This window comes from Epinephelus fuscoguttatus, linkage group LG8, assembly GCF_011397635.1.
Source record: "Epinephelus fuscoguttatus linkage group LG8, E.fuscoguttatus.final_Chr_v1".
NCBI lineage: Eukaryota > Metazoa > Chordata > Actinopteri > Perciformes > Serranidae > Epinephelus > Epinephelus fuscoguttatus.
This window is the reverse complement of record NC_064759.1, coordinates 33,435,268-33,455,914: the sequence shown is the minus strand read 5'-3', so window position 1 is coordinate 33,455,914 and position 20,647 is coordinate 33,435,268. Positions and strand designations below refer to the sequence as shown.

Here is a 20,647-nt window from a genome sequence, read left to right as displayed (position 1 = left end):
AGGGAAAGGGAAAGCAGTCTGAGCTAGCTAGCCTGCTAGCTGACATTTAGCAAGCTCATTAATTGCAAACTAAATAATAAGTTCACACATTTCACTCAAAAGATATATTTGTACCATTGACTCCTGTTTATTAACTGTGTCCAAACCATCCTTCTCTTGAGGAGCAGTTAATATTCTGACAGAGGACAATTTAAAAAAAAAAAAGTGGATGGAGCAGTACAGCTAACAAACTACAAATGTCATCCATCAAAGGTTAGAATTTGCATGTTCCTGCTGTATGTGGTCGCATGTAGGTGTTGCGTTTTCAGGTTGTCTGTCAGTATGTCCATCCAACCCATTCATGTGAACCTCATATCCCAAGAATACCCTAAGGAAATTTTCCTTCAAATTTGGCACAAATATCCACTTGGACTTAAGATGGACTGATTAGGTTTTGGTGGTCAAAGGTCATGGTCACTGTGACCTTGTTCATCTTATTCTTGTGAATGCAATATCTCAAGAAAACCTTGAGGAAATTCCTCAAATTTGGCACAAACGTCCACTTGGACTTGATGATACACCAAATAGGTTTTGGTGGTAATAGGTTAAAAGTCACTGTGACCTCACTGTGACCATAACTAAAAAAAATCATACACTAATTATGACATAATTTCCCACAAATGTCTAATAGAATAAAATGATGAAGTGATGGCATTTTATATCAGAGAAGTCAAAGGTCAACTTTACTGTGACAGTATATTTTTTTCTGGCCATTATTCAAGGTCATAAGTTAGGAACAGGAGGGGAGAAATTTGGTTGGATACTTACTTGGTGACACTAATCTTGGGTGTCCACCTTGAAACTGTGCTGATTTTCTGTACTGATGGATTGAAGATGGGTAAAGCATCAACATTTTAGAATTTGCAGCTTCTTTGCAGCAACATCCACATTTGAAGCATCATCTACTGCCATGGCTACATGTGAGTCTGAACCAGACATGAATGCAAACTGTAACTACAACTTGACTGGTTCGTGGAGGCATACAACCGTGAGGTGGTACTTTTACTTCTTTAAAGAGAAAATATTCCACACAGGGACAGAAGGAAAAGGGAAATAGTGTGGAGTGTATTTTAAAAGTTGTTTCACACCTGCATTAGGGTGGTGTCTGTAGTGGAAACCAGACTGAAGAAGAAAGTTATTTATAATGTTGACTAATGAAAAGCAATTGAAAATTCATTCTTCAGGGCCATTGTCCTTTGTGGGAAAGTCCTTGTTTGTGTTCTGGGTAGAACTTGTCAGACAGCATGACATCACTTGGCTGAGAGCTCAGTTTCAGATACTGACAACTAAATACCACAGGTGACAAATTCGTACTAGTGTGTGCATATTGTTTTGGTGAAGTAGCAGTGAGAAGTACCTCAATTTTGTGGACCTTGGTGTTGAAAAATTGCCTTGAAGTATTAAAAGTAATGAGTCCTTAATTTCTGTGACATCTTTGTCTGATGGTGGTAGGGGTTGAGAACAGGATCATACACTGTTGGGTTAACAGTGTGGTAGCATGCTCTTTTCTGCTGTAGCCCTGCAATGCATTTTAAGCAGCCTTGACCTGTCTAGTGCAACTTTATATGCCAGCTCACTAAGGAACAATTAACAAGTGATACAGTAAGCAAAAAAGGAAACACCACTGAATATATGTAAGGTATTTGTTTCCCCTGCAGAGTGGTAATGGGCTTTGCCAGCTGAACAGGATATACTGCACATTTTATACATTGAGGCAGGGACAGTGGCAAGAGACAGTAGTTTTCCAAGTGTGAGGTGTGGTTCTTCTTACTTTAACAATAGGCTGGGATCCTGTCCAGTTCAACTGTAGGGATGCTGGAAACACAGTATTTATTTACACTACGGGTTAGCAGTGCCACTGCTGTGATGTGCTGATTGCCTGAGGCCAAGTGTTACATACATTGACACAGTTCATTGTCAGTGTGAACCCCATGTAAAACTGACTGCAGCAAATTAATCAGTTTATTAGAAATGCCAAGTCATAATCATTACTCATTATATGTAATTATGAGTACCACTCCTATAACATGATGTGACTTGTGTCAATAATGCAATAGTACACAAGTAATTTGATATATGACATCACCCCTGAGTGAAAGAACTGTTATCATGGTGTCAATGCAATTAACTAACCTGTACCTCATCACATTGCAATGCAGTGCCTCCAACACAGTAGAGCTCAACTCAACAGGCTGATATTAGCAGGCAATTTTGGCATTTCACAGATATGTTAGTATCAGCATTGACAGATATGCCAAAAGAAATTGCATCACATAAATTTCAATATTGAAGTCATTTCAAAATGGTGTTACAGACTCAACAGTCAGTGTCCAAAGGCAGGGCAGGCTCATATCTACACTGAAACTATGAAGAGATGACTGGAAAATTATGGACATCGTCAGTCATTGATACAAACAGTAAAACGTGTTTATTTTTTATGACTTTTTTATCATTGTAATGCAGAAAGTACTGATATACAGTACTCCTGCACGTTGTATCGTGCCAACATTAGCACAATAAGTCTTTGATGAAGTTTGTTTTGGAATGCTGTGCTCCTGCCGGGTAAGAGGAAGTTTGGATAACTTTAGCACCTACAATAGGCCTGCGTTCACATCCTGTGCAGCTCTTCCTCTATCCATCAGAAGGCCAGGTCAGGCTGTGTCAGCACCCATGGGTGAGGCTGAGCTTTTGTTGTGGGCTCTGCTGACTGACAAACTGGCTGTAGCAGAATCCCTGACTGTATATAGATGAGCATGTGCTAGAGGGTTATCAGAAGTGGCCTGTGCACAGTTCTCATTATTGATAACCTGCTGTAAGGCTGAGACAGCACTGTACTGTTTATCTGGTTCCTTGGAAGCTTCACATCCTCCTGTGTCGGCAGAGAAACCTTACAGTTGTTTGATTTATCAAACAGTGTTAGAACCAAATGGATAAATGCTAAAGTGGACATGGACATCAACATAAAAATATATAAATAAATAGATAATCTAGACACTCAAGGAAGACATTATGCTTGGCCAAAAATAGCCCCCTCTGAACTGGTCTTGTTATACCTTTTGTGAAGCAGTCAAAATTGGAAAAGTTTAGCTCAAGGTGCATTGGACAGGTATTCTTTTATGTCTTCTCAGCTGTCTTTTAAGGACACGACTTGTCTCAACTTTGCAGATCATTAAATTAGTTTATAAATTACATCTATCTTTCTAATTACCAGTTAAAGCAGCCTAGATGTGTCCCTAATCACCTGTGGGAACAGGCCTCGAAAAATGAGAGTGCAAGCTTGTTAAGACCTGGTGTTAAGTGAATACATACCATCGGATCTTTTTACCCAGCAGTGACATTAGGAAGTTGTAAATAGGAATGAGGGGGCTCCTTTGGGATTGACACGAGGACTTGATAGGCCCCTCCAATGTAACCATTAAAGTCTGTTTCGTGAAGCACTCACTACTCCATTGATTATTTTTAATAACAATTCCTGCCTTCTCTCCTCAAGGAATACTTCTCCCACAAAATGACCCTTTGTATATAATTTTCTCACCCCGTGTTACGTTGAATTTGTGGAGAAAACTGTCAGCTGTCAGACTGGTGACAGGGAGGATTTACTGTCCACAGTATGGCTGCTGGGGTCATCTCTGATGTATAGTGTAGTTCATGACAGCAGTACTCAAGGACTGACACCAAGCTCTGCAACATAACTCAGTATAAGGTCAGACACTCAACCCTGCCAAACTTTTGGTTGACTGTTGATATAACTGATTGACCTTCACTTGAGGGGTACAGTAGAAATGTGACAAATGGGCGGTTCAAAGATGGTCCAAGCAAGGGGGCCAGAAGGAAGGGGGTAGGGAAGGTGGCCACTTTATTTGCTTTTGGTCGTGAATCTCTGCATTGTGGCTGGAGTATGAGATGAAGATTGCAAGATATTATCTTTATTATTTATCTTGGTTTTGAGATCTCCACCACTGAGGCTTCTGCCACCACCAAAATTCAATGGAGGTTGATTTTATTTCACCACAGCACAGTAAATAAAGCTGTAACTCTCTGCGTGGCTGGATATCATCGGACGCCAAAAACATGTACGGCTTGCGTGAAAACAGTTGCAGCTCATATGTGTTTTATGTTTTAAAGCATATTTATTTCAATCTGTTTATTGTCTGTTTTAACAGGTTATTTTGATCTGATCCATGGCCTCATTTTCTTCAGTTGAGGTGCGCTGCTTAGTTTAGAATTGCCTGCTTCCAGTATCAAGTTAGGTATTGACTGATGCTTGTAGTGGTAACATTATTTGAAATAGCATGAACTCATTGAAAATTGCACCTCTGAAATGATCAGATTATGTAATTAGTGGAAGTTCTGTAGAAAAAAAAATAACATTTATAACCACCCTCCTAGTGATAATCGTATTGTGTAGGATATGGGAATTTATGATCGGTTCCTTTACCTTTCACAGTGGGTCACAATTGATGAAGTAATACAAGTACCACAGCAGCATATCAATCAATGCTGAATAAAAACTTCAGTTTCATGAATAATAGACAGGAGAGTGTGCGTGACACACAGTAGGATGCAGCCCAGAAAAATGTAGTTTATGACTTGAGTCAAAGCCAAAACACCCTGGTGGTAGACGCCGGTTGTCAAAAAATACGCCTCTATTATTTTCAATGTGCAACCCCACAGCAGTTACCAGGCACTTTACGCCACTGTCCTGTTTCCAGCCTTGCAGCCCCCTTGCTCTCTGCTTGTCCATACCAGCTCCTATAAAGTAGCTCCTTTTTTCTGCTCCCCTGGCAGCTCTACTCCTCTCCTCACCATTAATGTACAAAGAGAACTCTGTGACTGTTGTTGTCTCATGTGTGACAAAGACTGGATGATGAGAGACTTGTTGTTGAGGTCCCGAAATATCCCGAGCTAAACGACCCACTGTCCAGTCATATAAAGACAATGGCCAAAAAGATATTGCCTGGCGAGTCATAGCCCTGGAAATCAGCTCTTTAGGTTGAGATTTTAAGCTAATGCAGGGGTGGAAGAGGTACAGATCTTTCAGTAACAGATAGCTTTGTGTGGTTGTCTTTTAACGAGCTGCAGTGTGATGCCTCTGGTGTGTGCTAGGGGTGGCACTTGACATGCGCCACATAATACGCCGTGTGTTTTGAGCTTTGTCTTTCTAAAGCCCTTACCGATGATGACTCAAATGATGTCACTTAAGGAAATTTATCAGACTCCACTGCAGCTTTGCAGCCACAAAATGATTCATACAACCTTTTCACATACGCAGTAAACAGACTCTTGTAATCGGGGCAGTTCCCCTTTAATCTCAACACATTTCTGTTTGTCAGGTGGCTATATTAAAAAAACTGTCAGGAAGTACTAAAGAACGAGTGCCTGTAGTTCTGATGGACTTATAGTCTGCATTGCACATAATGTGTTACAGTCTGATGAATTAATAAAAACGTTTAATAGGTGATTATTTTGTCATCATTGCAGTCATCATGTTGCATTAGCAGTTATTAAATTAAAAAGGTAAAATCTCATATTTCTTCTGGGTTTATTGTGATATTAATTTCAGGAGATGAAGTTTGTTGACACTAATTTAATTTTATTTCATTAATGTTGGCTTCGCTTTCAGTCGTGGTTGCTCCAGTGTTGGCCTTGAGCTGTACTTAATCCCAACATCGCTGCAAAGTACCCCTCAATTATTCATTATGAGGAGGCTATGATCTGCCACTGAGATGCTGCCACACAGAGACTCTCCATACTGTGGCCCAAGTGGTGGAGATTTACTGTGGAAATAATCAGTGTAGATGAACAGAGCCCCAAGTATGTGAGCAGGACTATGTAGCTTGTATATTACAGGCGGTATGGAGGAATTATGTGAGTCCCTGACTGTGTGTTTCTCATGTTCTCAGTGTACGCATTTACAGGACCAGAGAAAAGATGCCCCTTCACAGCTGTAAATCTTCATCTACACAAATGCAGTGGTAGCACCACTGACAGTTACACCATCGACACGAACATGGCCTCTTATCCTCAGGCGGGTTCCATAATAGTGCAATAAAACACATTTAATGGAAGCATTAGAGCTGGATACTTTGGCATTTTATCATATTATGCTTCACGTTTTTGCTCTGCTAATGTGATGCACTTACATTATGAAAGCCTCTTTGTATTTCAAATCATATTCCTCAGATTTGAAAAATGTCTTGTGTGAACTAAATGCTGGGTTTCTTTATCAGCATTGGCCTGTACCTATTCTTAGATCTCAGCTGCAGTTCAGCTACAATAGCTTATTAAATGTCAACTTACCATAGATCAAGCTCTATACTGATAGGCGAACACACTTCAGATGGCAATAAGACATTTGCCCACTAGGTGGCACTTTCTGTCAAAGAGGCCGTAGCCTGAAAGTGTTCCTGGAGAGTCATCTCAGCTTCTGGAAAATGTGCCTCATTTCCCACACCCGTTTCAAATAGCATCGACTACATAGTGTATTCCTTGTGCCCCTTTGCGTTACGGTGCTCTGCCTCATTTCAGCAGACAGCAAGTTTTATGCTCACTGAATGAGTCTGTCAGACAGAGCAGCTTTATTTTCCCTTTTTTACAGATCTGACCTTTGGGCTTTCCCCATTACACGCAGTGTCAGGGAGGAATGCTGAACTTCACCATCAGTTTGAAATCTGATAAATGAGCCACAGTGAAATGGACAGATCCAGGCAGGAAAGTGGAAAAACATACTTGCTGCTGCAGTGCATCAGAGTGTTTCAGTCAGACACTGTTTGGGATATCCAGAAGAGGGAGCCAGGTCTGTTTCTGTGCTTGTCCCACAGTTACTTTACTGTTATTACAGCAACGTTGCAACATTATTGCACTATGCTAGAACAGCCCCAGCCCTGGCTGACTGACAGTGGACTGCGTCATGCCGTCAGACTGGTGATGATGAGTTGATACAGTGACACAGAAGAAAGAGGGAGGTGAGGAGATGTCTTTAATTAGCTCCTTTAAATGCTGAAACACTGCTCACAAGCAGCAATTATATGTCAAATGCCATCAATCATAGTCCAATGTCTGCTATTTACAACGGCAAAGATTCAGTTTAGGTAATAATAAACCTAATTTATAGCAGGGAGAGCTGAAAGTACAAGGAAGGAAAAACAGAGAGATTCTCTTGACTTTCAAACCACGTCTCCACTGACAAAATAATTTCCCCTCCATCAAAATCCAGCAGATGATAAGTCCTGTTTTAGTTCAAGCCAGCCATAAATTCTCCCACAGTAACAACCGTCACGCTTTTGTTGAGAGGTTTGTCATCTTGTGAAGCCAGACTATCAGTCTAGCTGTTGGCCAGTATTAAACTCCTGCCGGTGTGTGTGTGCTTACGTGTGTGTGTACACAAGGTTTTGTTTGTTTCCCCCATGGCTTTTTCCATCAACGGTGAGCTGTGCTTTGGTAATCCCCCTGGATGCTTGAGTATAAAAGACGCGGTCTGATTTGTGGAGACTGGCATGTTATTCTCGGAATGGAGTGGTGTGAAAAAAAAACATTAATATTGTTAATGATGTATCTTCTTTTGTCTTGTGAGTCGGCCCCACTAGAATATCAAAGAGACGGAGACTCACCTGGATAAAAATAGAGACAGACTATTTACTGGCCAGCTTCTTTAAAGGTCCAGTGTGTATATTGGAAGAAATTGAATATAATATGGTACGTATAATAGGGGTGGGGGAAAATATTGATACAGCATAGTTTTGCAATATTTTTGTGTGGCAATATCTATTTCTTTATTATATATAAATTTTATTAATTTGACAAATACAAATTAAACTTAAGGTAGCTGACCTTAATAATATAATCAGTTGCTTTTTCAGTTCACTATATACATTTTGCCCCCAAAAAATGACAAATGAAAAGTTAAATAAACAGACTGAAATCTTTATCTTATTAGATAAAACAGATGTTGACAAAGTTTTCCTTTGGGAACATAACTTGCATCTAAAAACAGGTAATGAATCGCAGTATATTTTATTGCAATACTCAGCATATTGCAACGTGTTTAAAATCAAAATAATATTGTAACGTGACTAAAGTATCATGATAACATTGTATTGTAGAGCCCCTGGTGATTCCCATGCCTATTTTTTACTGTAGAGTATAATCACTTGAAAATAAGAAGCATTGTGATTTTGTTACCTTAAAATGAGCTGTTGTTGCTCTGCCTTGTTTCTACAGTAGCTCACAATGGACAAACCAAACACTGGCTCTAGGTAGTGCCATTTCTTTTTGTGCTTTTGTGTCTGCCACCATCAGTAGCAGCCCCTCCATGATGAGATTGTTTAAACGTGTAACTGCTTTATCAATGTTTGTGCTGATTTAAAATCACTGCCTCCATTTGTTGTGGAGAGGAAGAGGCCTCCTGAATGTCTGGATCTGAAGTTATCAGAGAAAAACACACATTAGCAGGTGCTGGGCCAGCTGCCCAAGCAGCGTGGGAGAAACACTGATTTGTAACGTGAAGCTGCTTTATTCAGTGTTTTTACCACTTTAAATCACCTGGAGTGTTTGTCTGGGAGAGGAGGAGCCCTCTGAGGAGAATTCAGCTCACCGTAAAAACCTCCTGAATGGCCTGATCAGAAACAAGATGAGCACATATTAAGTTATTAAATAGGTGAGCATACATTTCATACATACAGGCAAACTGGCCTTCTGCAATGTGCCAAACATTGTAGGAGGAACACGGATATATAATGTAAAATTGCTGTACTTAGTGTTTTAACCATTTTTAATCACCGTTTGTTTTGGAGAGGAAAGGCTTCTGTGGCTAATACAAACTGGGAGAAGTTTCAGCTTGTTGCAATCTGCAATCCTCACCACTAGATGCCACTAAATCCCCCTAAGTCTTACACACTGGACCTTTAACCACCAGGGAATGCAATAATAGACATAATGTTGAGAATTGGATGCGATTAGAGATTGGAAATGTAACAATATCTTTTAAATGTTATCCAGAATTAGTTATAGATTCATAATTTATAACTTATTGTATGTTGTAGCTATTATAATGATTACATTGAATTACATGATCCTTAAAGGTATACTAGACAAAGTCGACTTTATGACAAGGTTAATACAATGTTAACTTGTTAGTGAATAGTCCACCAAATGCATAATAATAATAATAATAATGATTTTACAGCCGTGGTTGTTGTGTTCGTTTCATTGCCTGGGACAATTCACAGAGAAAGTATCAAATGAAGTGCAAATGCATAGACACACATAGCCTACATAACTGAATTCATACATGAAGAAAGGGTGCGCATACACGCATGTTAAGGGGTTTATACATGGAGACTTGTGCCCACACATTCAGATCTTCTAATGTGGAAAGCTTGTACAAGCAAGCTACATAATACTTGCCAGGACCTCGGGCCCCTCCATGCACCTGTCAACTATTGTTGAATGAGATATGGGAACCATACCCTCAGCTACACACACACACACACACACACACACATTTTCACATACCTTTTTAGATCACAAACCTCTTAAAGTCACAGCTTACGGTAACTAAATAGACATATGTCCTGAAACCAGATTTGGTTGTCCAGCTATTTGGGAGTGGACACCAAGCTACAATGATCCACTAAGCACCCTGTAAGAAATTTAAGTATCTCTTAAGTGTCACCACTGTGTGTGTTGAGGAACATATGAGATCCACTGTCAGCAAGTGTTAATAGCGGGCGAAGAGCTAAATGTTTAGTTTTAAATGCCTTCACTTAGCGTCCACATGTGTTGGCCAGAAGTTTAACACTGATGTCACAATACTTGGACACTTGGAGATGTGAGTTTGGCCTGATGTCATGCTAGACATTACACTTAATCATGTTTTGGTTACAGTTTATGATAGATGAAGAGTTCATTCTCTTTGCTTGCTACTGACCTCTCCTTACAGTTCTGTGCAGTTTTATCTGTCAGAAGCTGGAGGCCACATGGTGATGTCATTCTTCTGTCATGCCTCTCCCTATTTCAAGGGATACGTAAGCATTAAGCTGGTTGAAGCAGCCTCAAGAGGAGGTTATGTTAACTGTGCCCTGGGCTTTTAAAGGATTCTTATCTGTGCAGCCACCCACTCTTTTTAAATGTTGTCCTTTTGTGAAGCCCCAGTGATTTATGGTGGACATGCACTGTGTCTTTATACATAATAATGTGAACAAGTAGTGCTGCACAATTGCTCATATGGTCAATAATTTGCATATGAATGTTTAATCTGTCTAACGCTGTTCCTTAGTCCGCAGGTCTTGTATCAGGTATGCTTATTAAAAAGCACATCTACAAAATGTAGTTCAGTCAGGAACACTTCAGTCAAAGAAAACTTTCTATCCATTTGCAGTATTATATTTGGGGGTATGGTTCTGTTCTGGGGCCTCTCTGCCTCTCATAGGCCTACGCAGAAAGCCCAAGGCGGAGAGCGCACACCTCTCCACCCTTCCATGCATTTAGGGGGAGAGCCTAAAGGCAGAGAGTGCACGCCTCTCTGCCCTTCCATGCGCAAATGAGGAAAGCCAAAGGCAGAGTGAACAAACCTCCCTGCCCTTCCATGCACTTTCATGGAAAGCCTAACAGCCGGGCTCCACTGGGCACGTCAGCGGCGCGACATGTCTGCAGCGCGAGTCCCGTAGCAGCTCGCCCCCCTGTTAATCAATTACAGCGGCTCCACCAGCAACGGGAGCGGCATGACAACCCCCATCTGTCGTGCGACAACTCTCTATTTTACGCGGCTCTAATATTTTTGTCGCGCTACACTCCCCTACGCGACCCTCCAGCAGTTAAAAACTACATGAAATAGTGTGCTAAACGAGCACAATGTGTTTTTAAATGAATAAACCATTATCAGAGGTGATATGTGATGACTTTTTTTCATGCATTTACCCATGTTTATCCATGACATTGTGTAAATGTCCGTGGCGGACATTTGAAAGGGAGTAGATGACAAACAGTACAGTAAACTTGTAGATAACTCAAATATATGTAATAACTTAGGTGGAAAATGGTTTAACATTTCATGCAGCCTACATGCAGCCTCTCGGCTCGGCAAACGGTAAACAACCCGCTGGCTTCTCTACGTGTCGCTTCCGTACGCAGTCAGTGGAGCCCAAATGAATACGCCGCGATGCTACGCTGACGTGACGCTTACGTTTGCAGCCGATGGAGCCTGGCCGTAAGGCAGTGAGAGCAGCAGCAAAGACCCCCCAGGAACAGAACAGAGCAGCATCAATGACAAACAGAGATGACATTGATATGTCAGATACAACATGAAAAGGAGGAGCTGGGGTGGAGGCGGGTTGCAAAGCAACTTGTAGAGGATGCGGCAACGGTAGGCAAGCCAAAGCAGTTTAAATAAGGCGCCCTGAATGAGATTCACCAAGAAAGGAATCATGCGATTTATCAGCTGACTCCCTTCCATCAATCAGCTGATTGGGCTGTTTGAGATCAGCTGATGTAGCTGGGATGTGAGCTGAGCTTGAAAGTGTATTCTGCCTGAAGTAAAGCTATGCTCAGTGTGTGCAAGAAAGCTAAATAACTACCATATTATTGTAATCAAATCAATGTAGTAAGATCTGGGGAAAAAAAGTGTGTCTGTGCCAGCGATAGTCGTGGCTGCAGGCATTGTGTTTTGGCAAAACTTCCACTTAAACTCAGCAATGAAGTGATAAGATTATTGTGGTCAGTGGTCAAGGTCACTGTGACCTTGTCTGTCTCATTCTTGTGAACGCGATAACTCAAGAACACCATGGATTTATTTATTTTTATTTTTTTCAAATTTGGCAAAAACTTCCACTTGGACTCAGCAATGAAGTGATTACATTTTTGTGGTCAAAGGTCAAGGTCACTGTGACCTCACAAAATCATGTTTTTTTTTAGCCATAACTCAAGAATGTCTAATACTGTCTAATAGGATAAAAAAATGAAGTGGCATTTTATATCCAAAAGGTCAAAGTTCAACTACAATTTGACATCATAATGTTGAGCAAAAACACTTCTCCGGCCATTACTCAATGTCAAAACTCCAGAACAGAAGGGAGACATTTGGTCACATACTGACTTGGTGACTCTAATCTTGTGTGTCCACCTTGAGACTGCGCTGATTGTGTAGATCTCTGCTGCCTGGGGACAATGTATATGAAGCATCCATGTTTGTACAGACATGGACTTAAACTTTAAGTAGAACTTGACTGGTGCATGGAGGCATACAATCACAATTTTTTAAATTTCTTTATCTTTTTAATCGAAACTGTGTTTGTAATTTGCCATTAAAAAAACATGCTGCGTGCGTGCTTAACTCTGTCTCTGTTAGTAAAATTTCCTGTTGGAGTGATTTTAAAGATAGAGACACACACACACACCACACACACACACACACTCTCTCTCTCTCTCTCTCTCTGAGAGTTTGGAGTGGACTTATCACGTTTCCTCTCAGGAAAGAGTCCTGGCTGATGTCAGTTCGGCCTTGGCCAAAGAAATGTCTGATAGTTGGTCTGAACTGCAGGGATTTTCCTTTTTCCTACATCAGATCTCCACTGTTGTGCTACAGCAGACTCCTACGCAAAGAAGCATGGAAACAGTGCAGGATGATATCCTCTTTACTTTTCTCATCATTTTTATGATGCGTGCCATCATAAATCTCCTTAACAAGACATCGTTTTTAAGAGTCCAAACTGGCCTCAGCCATTAGCTGTGTCTCTGTTAGTTGACATGCTCCTGTTTCTGTTTGCCAACACCGATGTTATTAATCATTTTTAATGCCACAACTTACTTTCATATTAATCAAAGTACCTTACAAATGTATCATCTAACAATCAGGCAGGTACATTTAATTAGAAAGTCTTGGCATGTGTAGCTGACTGATAGTTGTTTTTATTATTTTTTTTTACCCGTAATTTATTTTGGTCTGGACTGTCATCAGGTTGGCTGGTCAGGGCATCTGTTGAATATTCAGTGGCTACCCCAGCAGTTGATGCTCTCGGTGGATGTCAAGGACATATCTGCACCTTGAATGTATTCATCGCGCTGCAGGCTACAGCTTTCTCTGTGACTGGCCGAAACATAACAGCTACCAGCTGGAGTGTGTCACTGCGGCACAGACAGGGTGGACCTCTTCTTTGTTATGAGATTATGTCCTGTAGCGACCGGCTGCTTCCTTTTTAAATGTGATTAAATGAAGGCATTATTGAACAATAACTCATAAGGCCTTTGCATCTTTGAAATAATAAAGAATAACTAAGTGTTCACCCTGATGTCAGTTATGAAGGTTCTGCAGCACCTTTGGTGGTATTATTTTGACAGAAACAGTGTGGTGTTTTTTAATTAATGTTGATGAAATAATAGTCATGTCGGTTGTATTTCTACAACCCAGTTCCACAAATCACATATTTGCCTCAAGGTGCTTTACAATATGTACAGCATATGACATCCTCTGTCCTAAGATCCTCACTAAAAATAAGGAAAACAAACCCTCCAAATGTACCTCTAATGGGGAAATGGAAGGATAAATGGAATAATAGACAGATTTCCCAGTTACAAACAGCTGAGGATGCCCAGGCCAAGAAAAAGTTGTTCCCACAATGTCATGATGGCTTACATGTGGACCTATCCACCTTTTTTTATTTTTATAAATGAAGCAACTTGCCGGAACGTAGTAAAATGCTTGTTTAGAGGCAAGGTTATTGTAATTGACTAAAACTAAACTAAAAACTAAAACTAGGTGTAAAAAACTTTTGAAGTAACTGAAATAAAAATAAAAACCAGACTTTAGAAAGAAACAAATAATAACTGCAACCATATAGTGTACTTAGAAAATTAACTAATATAAAATAAAAATATACAGGCAATGTCTTTAGTTTCAGTCTTTGTCCATTTGGTCAAATCTGTCAACACAACAAATATTTATTGAGACTGGGATGTCGGAAAATGTGTTTGTATTGTAAGATCTATGCTGAACTTCTTAAATTTTGCTCCTAATGACTCATACTGAAACTAATAACAACTGAAGTAAAACTGAACTTTTTTAAACAATAAAAACAAAACTTAAAAGAGCAAACCTACTGTCTTGCAATGGCATCACCTCTGCCGCAATACAGCAATTCATGGTATAAAGTAAATGTATAAAGTGTGTGTGTGTGTGTGTGTGTGTGTGTGTGTGTGTGTGTGTGTACAACTACTGTAAAACAGGGAAAACAAGGTTTTAGTTTTATATTACTATTTCTTAATAAAAACGTTATACAAGTTATTCCTACACTGTTTCCCTTTATTTTTAATTTGAAACACATTCAAAACACAATAACCTCTTAAGCAGCTTTGGTTACTTTTCAGATTGTAATTTTCCAAACAACCTCTTCAGGAAATTAAATTATGGTATAACAACATCGGTCAGCTTACAGTGAAAATGTAGTGTAAAAATAAATAAAATCCTATTGTCTGTCCTGTTTATTGCTTGGGCACTGTTATTTACGTGACAATACCTGAACATAACACACAGACACACGTTGGCTGTTTGTTTCTACCTCTCCCCTCTCTGGAAGTCTCGGACCTCCAGCCGCCCGCCACCGCCTTGATTAAACGCTGAAAATAAAATAAAAGAGGGAGACAGGTTTTTCTTATTTTATCTTATACTGTTTTATTTCTCCCTCTCCTCTTGCTAGAAGCGTCGGACCTCCCACCTCCCGCTCCTGTCTCAAACATGGAGGTCTCCCTCTCTGCAGCTGAGCACCCACAGCGCACGCCCGGCCTGTTAAATAGCCTGTAACCACTGTGTGACACAAACTCAGTGCTTTGGTTATTAAATAATGTCGGGCTCGGCTCGGGTTCAGACAGAAATATGCTGCTCTAACACACACACACACACACACACACACACACACAAAAACATGGAAAACCGGATATTATCATCAGTTTATAAAAGACCCCCAGACGCCCCGGACGGGACGTGAAAAGTGGACATGCCCGGACAAAAGAGGACGTTTGGTCAGCCTAACGTAGCGCCATCTTGTGGGTCAAATTACCTATGTCAGCATTTACCTTGGTCTATAGGTCGCACCGGTCTATAACCCGCACCCAACTTTTTAGATGAAAAAAATGGGAAAAAAAGTTTTACAGTACATACCTATAAAATTTCTATGAGCCAGAAGTGTAACGTAGGGGAGCAATGGCCCCTTCCCTACTTCCTATCACCCTACTTCCAGCCCTCTTGCCTGGACCACACCTGGCTTTGAACTCGGCCATTTTATTTTGATCCCAGCTAAATATCTGTAAAGTTTCGTGACACCTTGTGTTATTGGGATGAGAAATCTATCCACAGACAGACAGACATATTAACACCAGGCTCACAAGTTAAAAGCACAGAGGCTGCCTCATGTGTGAAAATCCTACTGTGTACCAATTAATAAAATCACTATACAGAAATCATAGTTAATAAAGCTAGGTATAAAATCATCATCATAAAGTCATCATCAATGCAAATCTTGATGAGACCGAATAAACCAGGCCTAATATGCCAGCGTGTTTTTTTTTTCAGATGGGATTTGAAGGTGGAAAGGGAAATCTATCAGACCCAAGATAAATGGCAGATTACACTGTTAAATTACTGCAAAATCCAGTAGTAGATGACTGCTGTTGAAGTGCAGGCAAAACTTCACTCACCAGAAGTTGTGGCAGTACTGACTGACTGACTGATTATTCATCAGACACACGGGATCATGAAAGATACACTGCTCACCTGCTTCAATGTAGTTAACCTGATTAGCAAAGCATTGATCATAGAGCTTGATTAACGTGCGAAGTGCCTGTAGTGTAGTGGCTGCTCCCATACGTGGATGCTGAGCTGCTGTCACTGTACCTGGCATACATGTTTTTGTGATCGGAGGTTGATATAACAAACACAATGTACAATAGATTTCAGCCTTGAGTTTTGAAGGAGTCACACGCAGGAGAATTGAATTTGCAACATTGCTCTGGCAGTAAGAGACCCTAATTCGGTGGTCTTGTACAATCCGCTTGCCATCCATCACGGTCTAATTCAGTTGTAGTGTTACTAGAGAGCCTTATGCTGCTGCTCTGCTCTCTTGCTGCTGTGCTTGTGCTTGGCAAGCAGCGAGCTGTGAGTGTGTGGTGCCTGCCGGTCCAAGTCTGTGTATCTTTAAGAGGAGGGGCCTGACATTTATATTAGTGTGTCTGAGCCAGGCTATGGGAGGGTATGGAGGAGAGGAGGGGAGTTTGGGGGTGGGGGTGGGATGGGGGTGGGGGGTGGACGTCGGGCTTTGGAATGAAGTTGGGAGCTGTGGCGGGTTCACACACAGCTGAGGGAGCAGACAGAGGACAGCACAGGCAGGCTGCCTCACACACATCCAGACGCACAGAGACAGAGAGCTGACCTAAAAGGAAGAGGAAGAAGCCGAGAAGAGGAGGAGGAGGAGAAGAAGAGGGTGCCAGCCAGCATGGCCATGTACGAACCCGCCTACCTGCCTCCGAACGCCGAGGAGCAGGACTTCATCCAGGCTTATGAAAACGTCAGAGAGAAGTATAAAGGTGGGAAGTCTACACTCACATTACAGCGCTGACAGCTACAGCACGACTACATATGATGATGGATGAGGTGTCTTTGCATGTTTATAGAGGGAGGGCTTCATTCATTTGTCTATTTATGGTGTTATTGACTCTGCACAGGTGCAAGCACATGACTGTTTGAATATGCACCTTGACGTGCCTTTGATCATACCGGCTCTTGTGTGTGTGTGGGGGGGGGTGTGGAAACGAACAGCAGCCGTGCACGCTGCATCTCTGACTGCTGAGTGTTTTATTGATTGGGGCACATGCTGGCTGTCACTCTTCCACGCTGCCTCTCTGCCACCAGAGTCCGGCTGGATTTACAGGAGTGCTTCACTTTGATATGTGACCGTAGCAACAAACCCCGCTCGGCTGACCTCTGACCTCGATGAGACTAAGAGAGGGGTTTAGTTTAAGTCCGAGTGCTCTGCTGATTGTTATCCTGGATCCAGTCACAACACAGGACGTTAACAGGTGCTGCTGAGCAATAGAGAAATTCATTAATACAGCGCAGGGAGCTCGTGCTTTTCTTCTCAAATATTCATCTCGTTGTATCCCTTTATCCCTTTATCTGCTCAAGTGTGCAGCTCAGCATGCCTTCGCTGGATTATCTGACATACTTTACTTTTTTTGGAAATCTTCATACGGTGCGGGAATTAATCAGAGAAAGATGGCGATGTAAAGGACGGAGTTCTGACAGGTGAAACAAAATCCACATCTGCAGCAGAGCCAATTTATCCACAACACATCTCTCTCTTTACCCAGTTACGCCTTTCACTTTGCCAGCAGCATCCCCCAGGTGCTTTCATTTCAAAGTTTTGTGTAGGCTTCATTTCATGTCCATACCTCATGTGTTAATATTCTCTCACTTTTACCCCCGTTAGATGTTTTCCCTCCCGCATGTTTCATCCGTTCCGTTCCAACAGATCATCAGGAAGAGGGAGAGCTCCTCTATAAATATTGCCCCAGTTTTTTTCCCCCCGCTCTTGTTGTGAAAATCCAACTGGGCTTGTGCTGAATCACTGTCGCTTTTTTCTGTGTATCAGCATGTTTGCATGTTTGTCTTCCTCAGCGGGTCTATTTGTGTGGACATCTCTCTCTCTCTCTCTTTAATTTTTTTTTTTTTTTTTGAAATAAATGCTGCGAAGGGTTGAACATCAGTAGATCATGAGTACATCGATTTTAGATGTCGATTTTATTACTGTAAACAAACAGCGCTATTGCCAAAAGGCAGCCTCTACTGAAGTCTGCATTGTGTGTCACTGGGTTGGATTTCATAGTAAACTCACAGGACAAAGGGTAGATTGCCCTGTGACATAAAGCAGGAGGAAGTTGCTGTTATCAAGCGCAAATATTGCTGAAGGTTTTAAGGCTTTTGGCAGTCATATTGTTGAAAGAGTGGAAGACCGACAAGAAACTGACTTCCAACATGTCTAGAGCTATTAGCAACCGCGCATGTAGTAAATGTGATCAAATTATTCAGTGATAAAACATCTGATTGCGTTTGTCAGAAGCTTGCATGGTCCTGTCTCTGAGTGTGTTTCAGATCTCTGTGTTTGTAGTGCTGTTTCTGTACCAGGAGGTAATGGGAAGCAGGAGCTGGCTCTGTGGCAGGTGTTTATGTTCCAGACGTGCTTCTGTGTTCCTTCCTCGACAGCGACTGTGCTCCACTGAGGTTCTGCTCTCCTTATTAAGGCACACTGATGACACAGCCAATCAGAGAGCTGTCTTTGACTTTGTCTCTCTTTTATTTTTAAAAATACTGGTTTATACTGCAGAATCCCTCTAAATCAGCTTCATTTCTATAAACATGGAACACAGTAGGAAGACCTGTAAACCCATTATCCTTGTTCTCACAGGACTCAGTGCACGTAATTGTTGCATGCAGCGTGCTTATATAGGTTGTGTGTATGTTAATATATCTATTGATGCTTCATAATGGAAAGTATTTAGTTTGTAACATTCTCAAGGCACTCATGTTTATCCTTGCAGAATGTAACCACACTGTCCTAAATACTTGTCCTTGTCCATATTCTCCGTACACTGCCCTGGTTTTATCCTGAAGCAAAGACAGACTGAGGCCGATCAGTTCATTATTTTAACCAACAAGAGATTTGTTGAAGAAACATGTCCTACATACTGGCTCAGAATATTCCTTGCAGTGTGAGGACCGCAGCAATTGATTTTATAATGAACACTTACATTGATGCCTACAGATGGCTACAGCCACTCGACAGGCTACAGCTACAGGCTGATAATATGTAAAACCTTTACTGGACTTTAGAAAGCTGGCCCAGTATCTTCAATGTGATGCCATGCAAAGAAATCATTTGCCTATGTAATCACTGATGCATTGTAGATACAGCACAGGACTTCCAGGTGTGGACGTTTGCCTATCAGGGTGCTGTCAGCCTATTCTAACGTGCAGGGAAAGTGACTGTCCTCCCATTGGCATTATTGGATAATCTATATTTCCGTTCAGTGCCATTGGTTCCTCTGTGATGTCATTGTGTGTTTCCATCTCTTTGTTTCATTGAAACAATAACAATAGATAACAGTGTTTTTTGTTTCAGTTTTTAGACATGGTAGCAGCATGGCTTTCAGGAACCACCGCGTTTTATACACATTTTCAATTTGCGAAAATCCTTAAATATCGCTAAGAAGATTTATGCTTCTGAGAGGTAGAAAAGTTGGTCTATTGATTATAGGCAATTTGGACCAAGTGCAACAGAGACAGATTCAGCGAATAAATAATGACGCACAGTCATGATGTACCATCATTGCATAGGCCACCTCAAGCTCTGTTTTTAACATCTCTGAAGGCTTTTAACATACTTAGTTTTGTCAGGAACACTTTAGTCAAAGAAAACTTTATTTCCATTTGCAGCATTATATTTGGTGGAAATGCTCTGTTTTGGGGCCTCTCTGCCTTTCCTCAGGCCTACACTGGAAGCCTCTTCCATGCGCCTACATGCAAAGCCTTGAGGCAGAAAGAGCACACCTCTCCGCCCTTCCATGCGCCTGCGTGGAAAGCCTTTAGGCAGAGAGAGCACACCTCTCCGTCCCTCCACGTGCAAACAAGGAAAGGCTGAGGCAGAGAGAACAAACCTCCCCGTGAACAGAACAGAGACAGCATTAATGACAAACAGAGATGACATTGATAAATGAGACACAAAATGAAAAGGAGGAGCTGGGGCGGAGGCGGGTTGCAAAGTGTCTTACAGAGGAAGCAGCAACAGTAGGCAGGCCAGAACAGTTTAAATAGGGCTCTCTGAATGAGATTCGCCAATTGGTTGCATAGAAAGGAATCATGCGATCTGTCAGCTGGCTCCCTTTCATCAGTCACCTTATCCATCAGTTGATTGGGCTGTTTGAGATCAGCTGGTGTACCTGGGATGTGAGCTGAGCTTGACATCTTGTCCTGCCTGAACTGACGCTTTGCTCAATTTGTTCAAAACTCTATTTGTCCAGTGTGCTCTCTGTTATTATAAATCCATTGTTTTCCTCATTTGAGGTGTGACTGGTGGTCTTTTAACTGCGTCACCTCGTTACACCCTCTTCTTTTGCAGTGGCATTTGCCTGTAGAATTAGTGTGCCTGGAGAATCGATGAACCAACTGCCAATATTTGCATAACTGTTGTGGATGGAAAAGCGCATGTATTCACATTTTCTTAGGCAGTTTTAATGAAAATGCTGTTTAAATTTGAGCTGGATGGATCCCCAACTAATGTCGGTCGGTTGGTTGGTTGTTCCACCAGATTAGTCTGCACTGAAATATCTGAAAAACTACTGGATGGATTGCCATGACCTTGATGATCCCTGGACTTTTCTTCTAGTACCACCATGAGGTTGAAATTTGTTGTTTAGAGTGAAATGTCTCAACAACTATTGGATGGATGCCCAGAAGTTTTGTACAGACATTCCTGTTGGTGATCCCCTGACTTTTCTTCATGTGCCATCATCAGGTCAAAATTTGGATTTGTCCAATACTTAATTATTTTTTATCACCAAGAACTTCCCA

The 20,647-nt window shown here is 41.4% G+C and overlaps 1 protein-coding gene across 3 annotated transcripts in view; it reads left to right on the top strand.

Annotated features, from left to right (window-relative positions):
- The window catches only part of plecb (plectin b), a 161,049-nt gene that overhangs the window by 5,421 nt on the left and 134,981 nt on the right, over window positions 1–20,647 (top strand). For 2 of the 3 annotated variants that reach the window (XM_049584131.1, XM_049584130.1), the window contains exon 1: window positions 16,384–16,608. The exons of the other annotated variant lie outside the window; for it this stretch is intronic. In XM_049584131.1, the coding sequence (XP_049440088.1) occupies window positions 16,518–16,608 (91 nt within the window). In that variant the 5' untranslated portion in view covers window positions 16,384–16,517. Of the gene's footprint in view, window positions 1–16,383; window positions 16,609–20,647 lie in introns of those variants that run through there. 3 annotated transcript variants of the gene reach the window in all.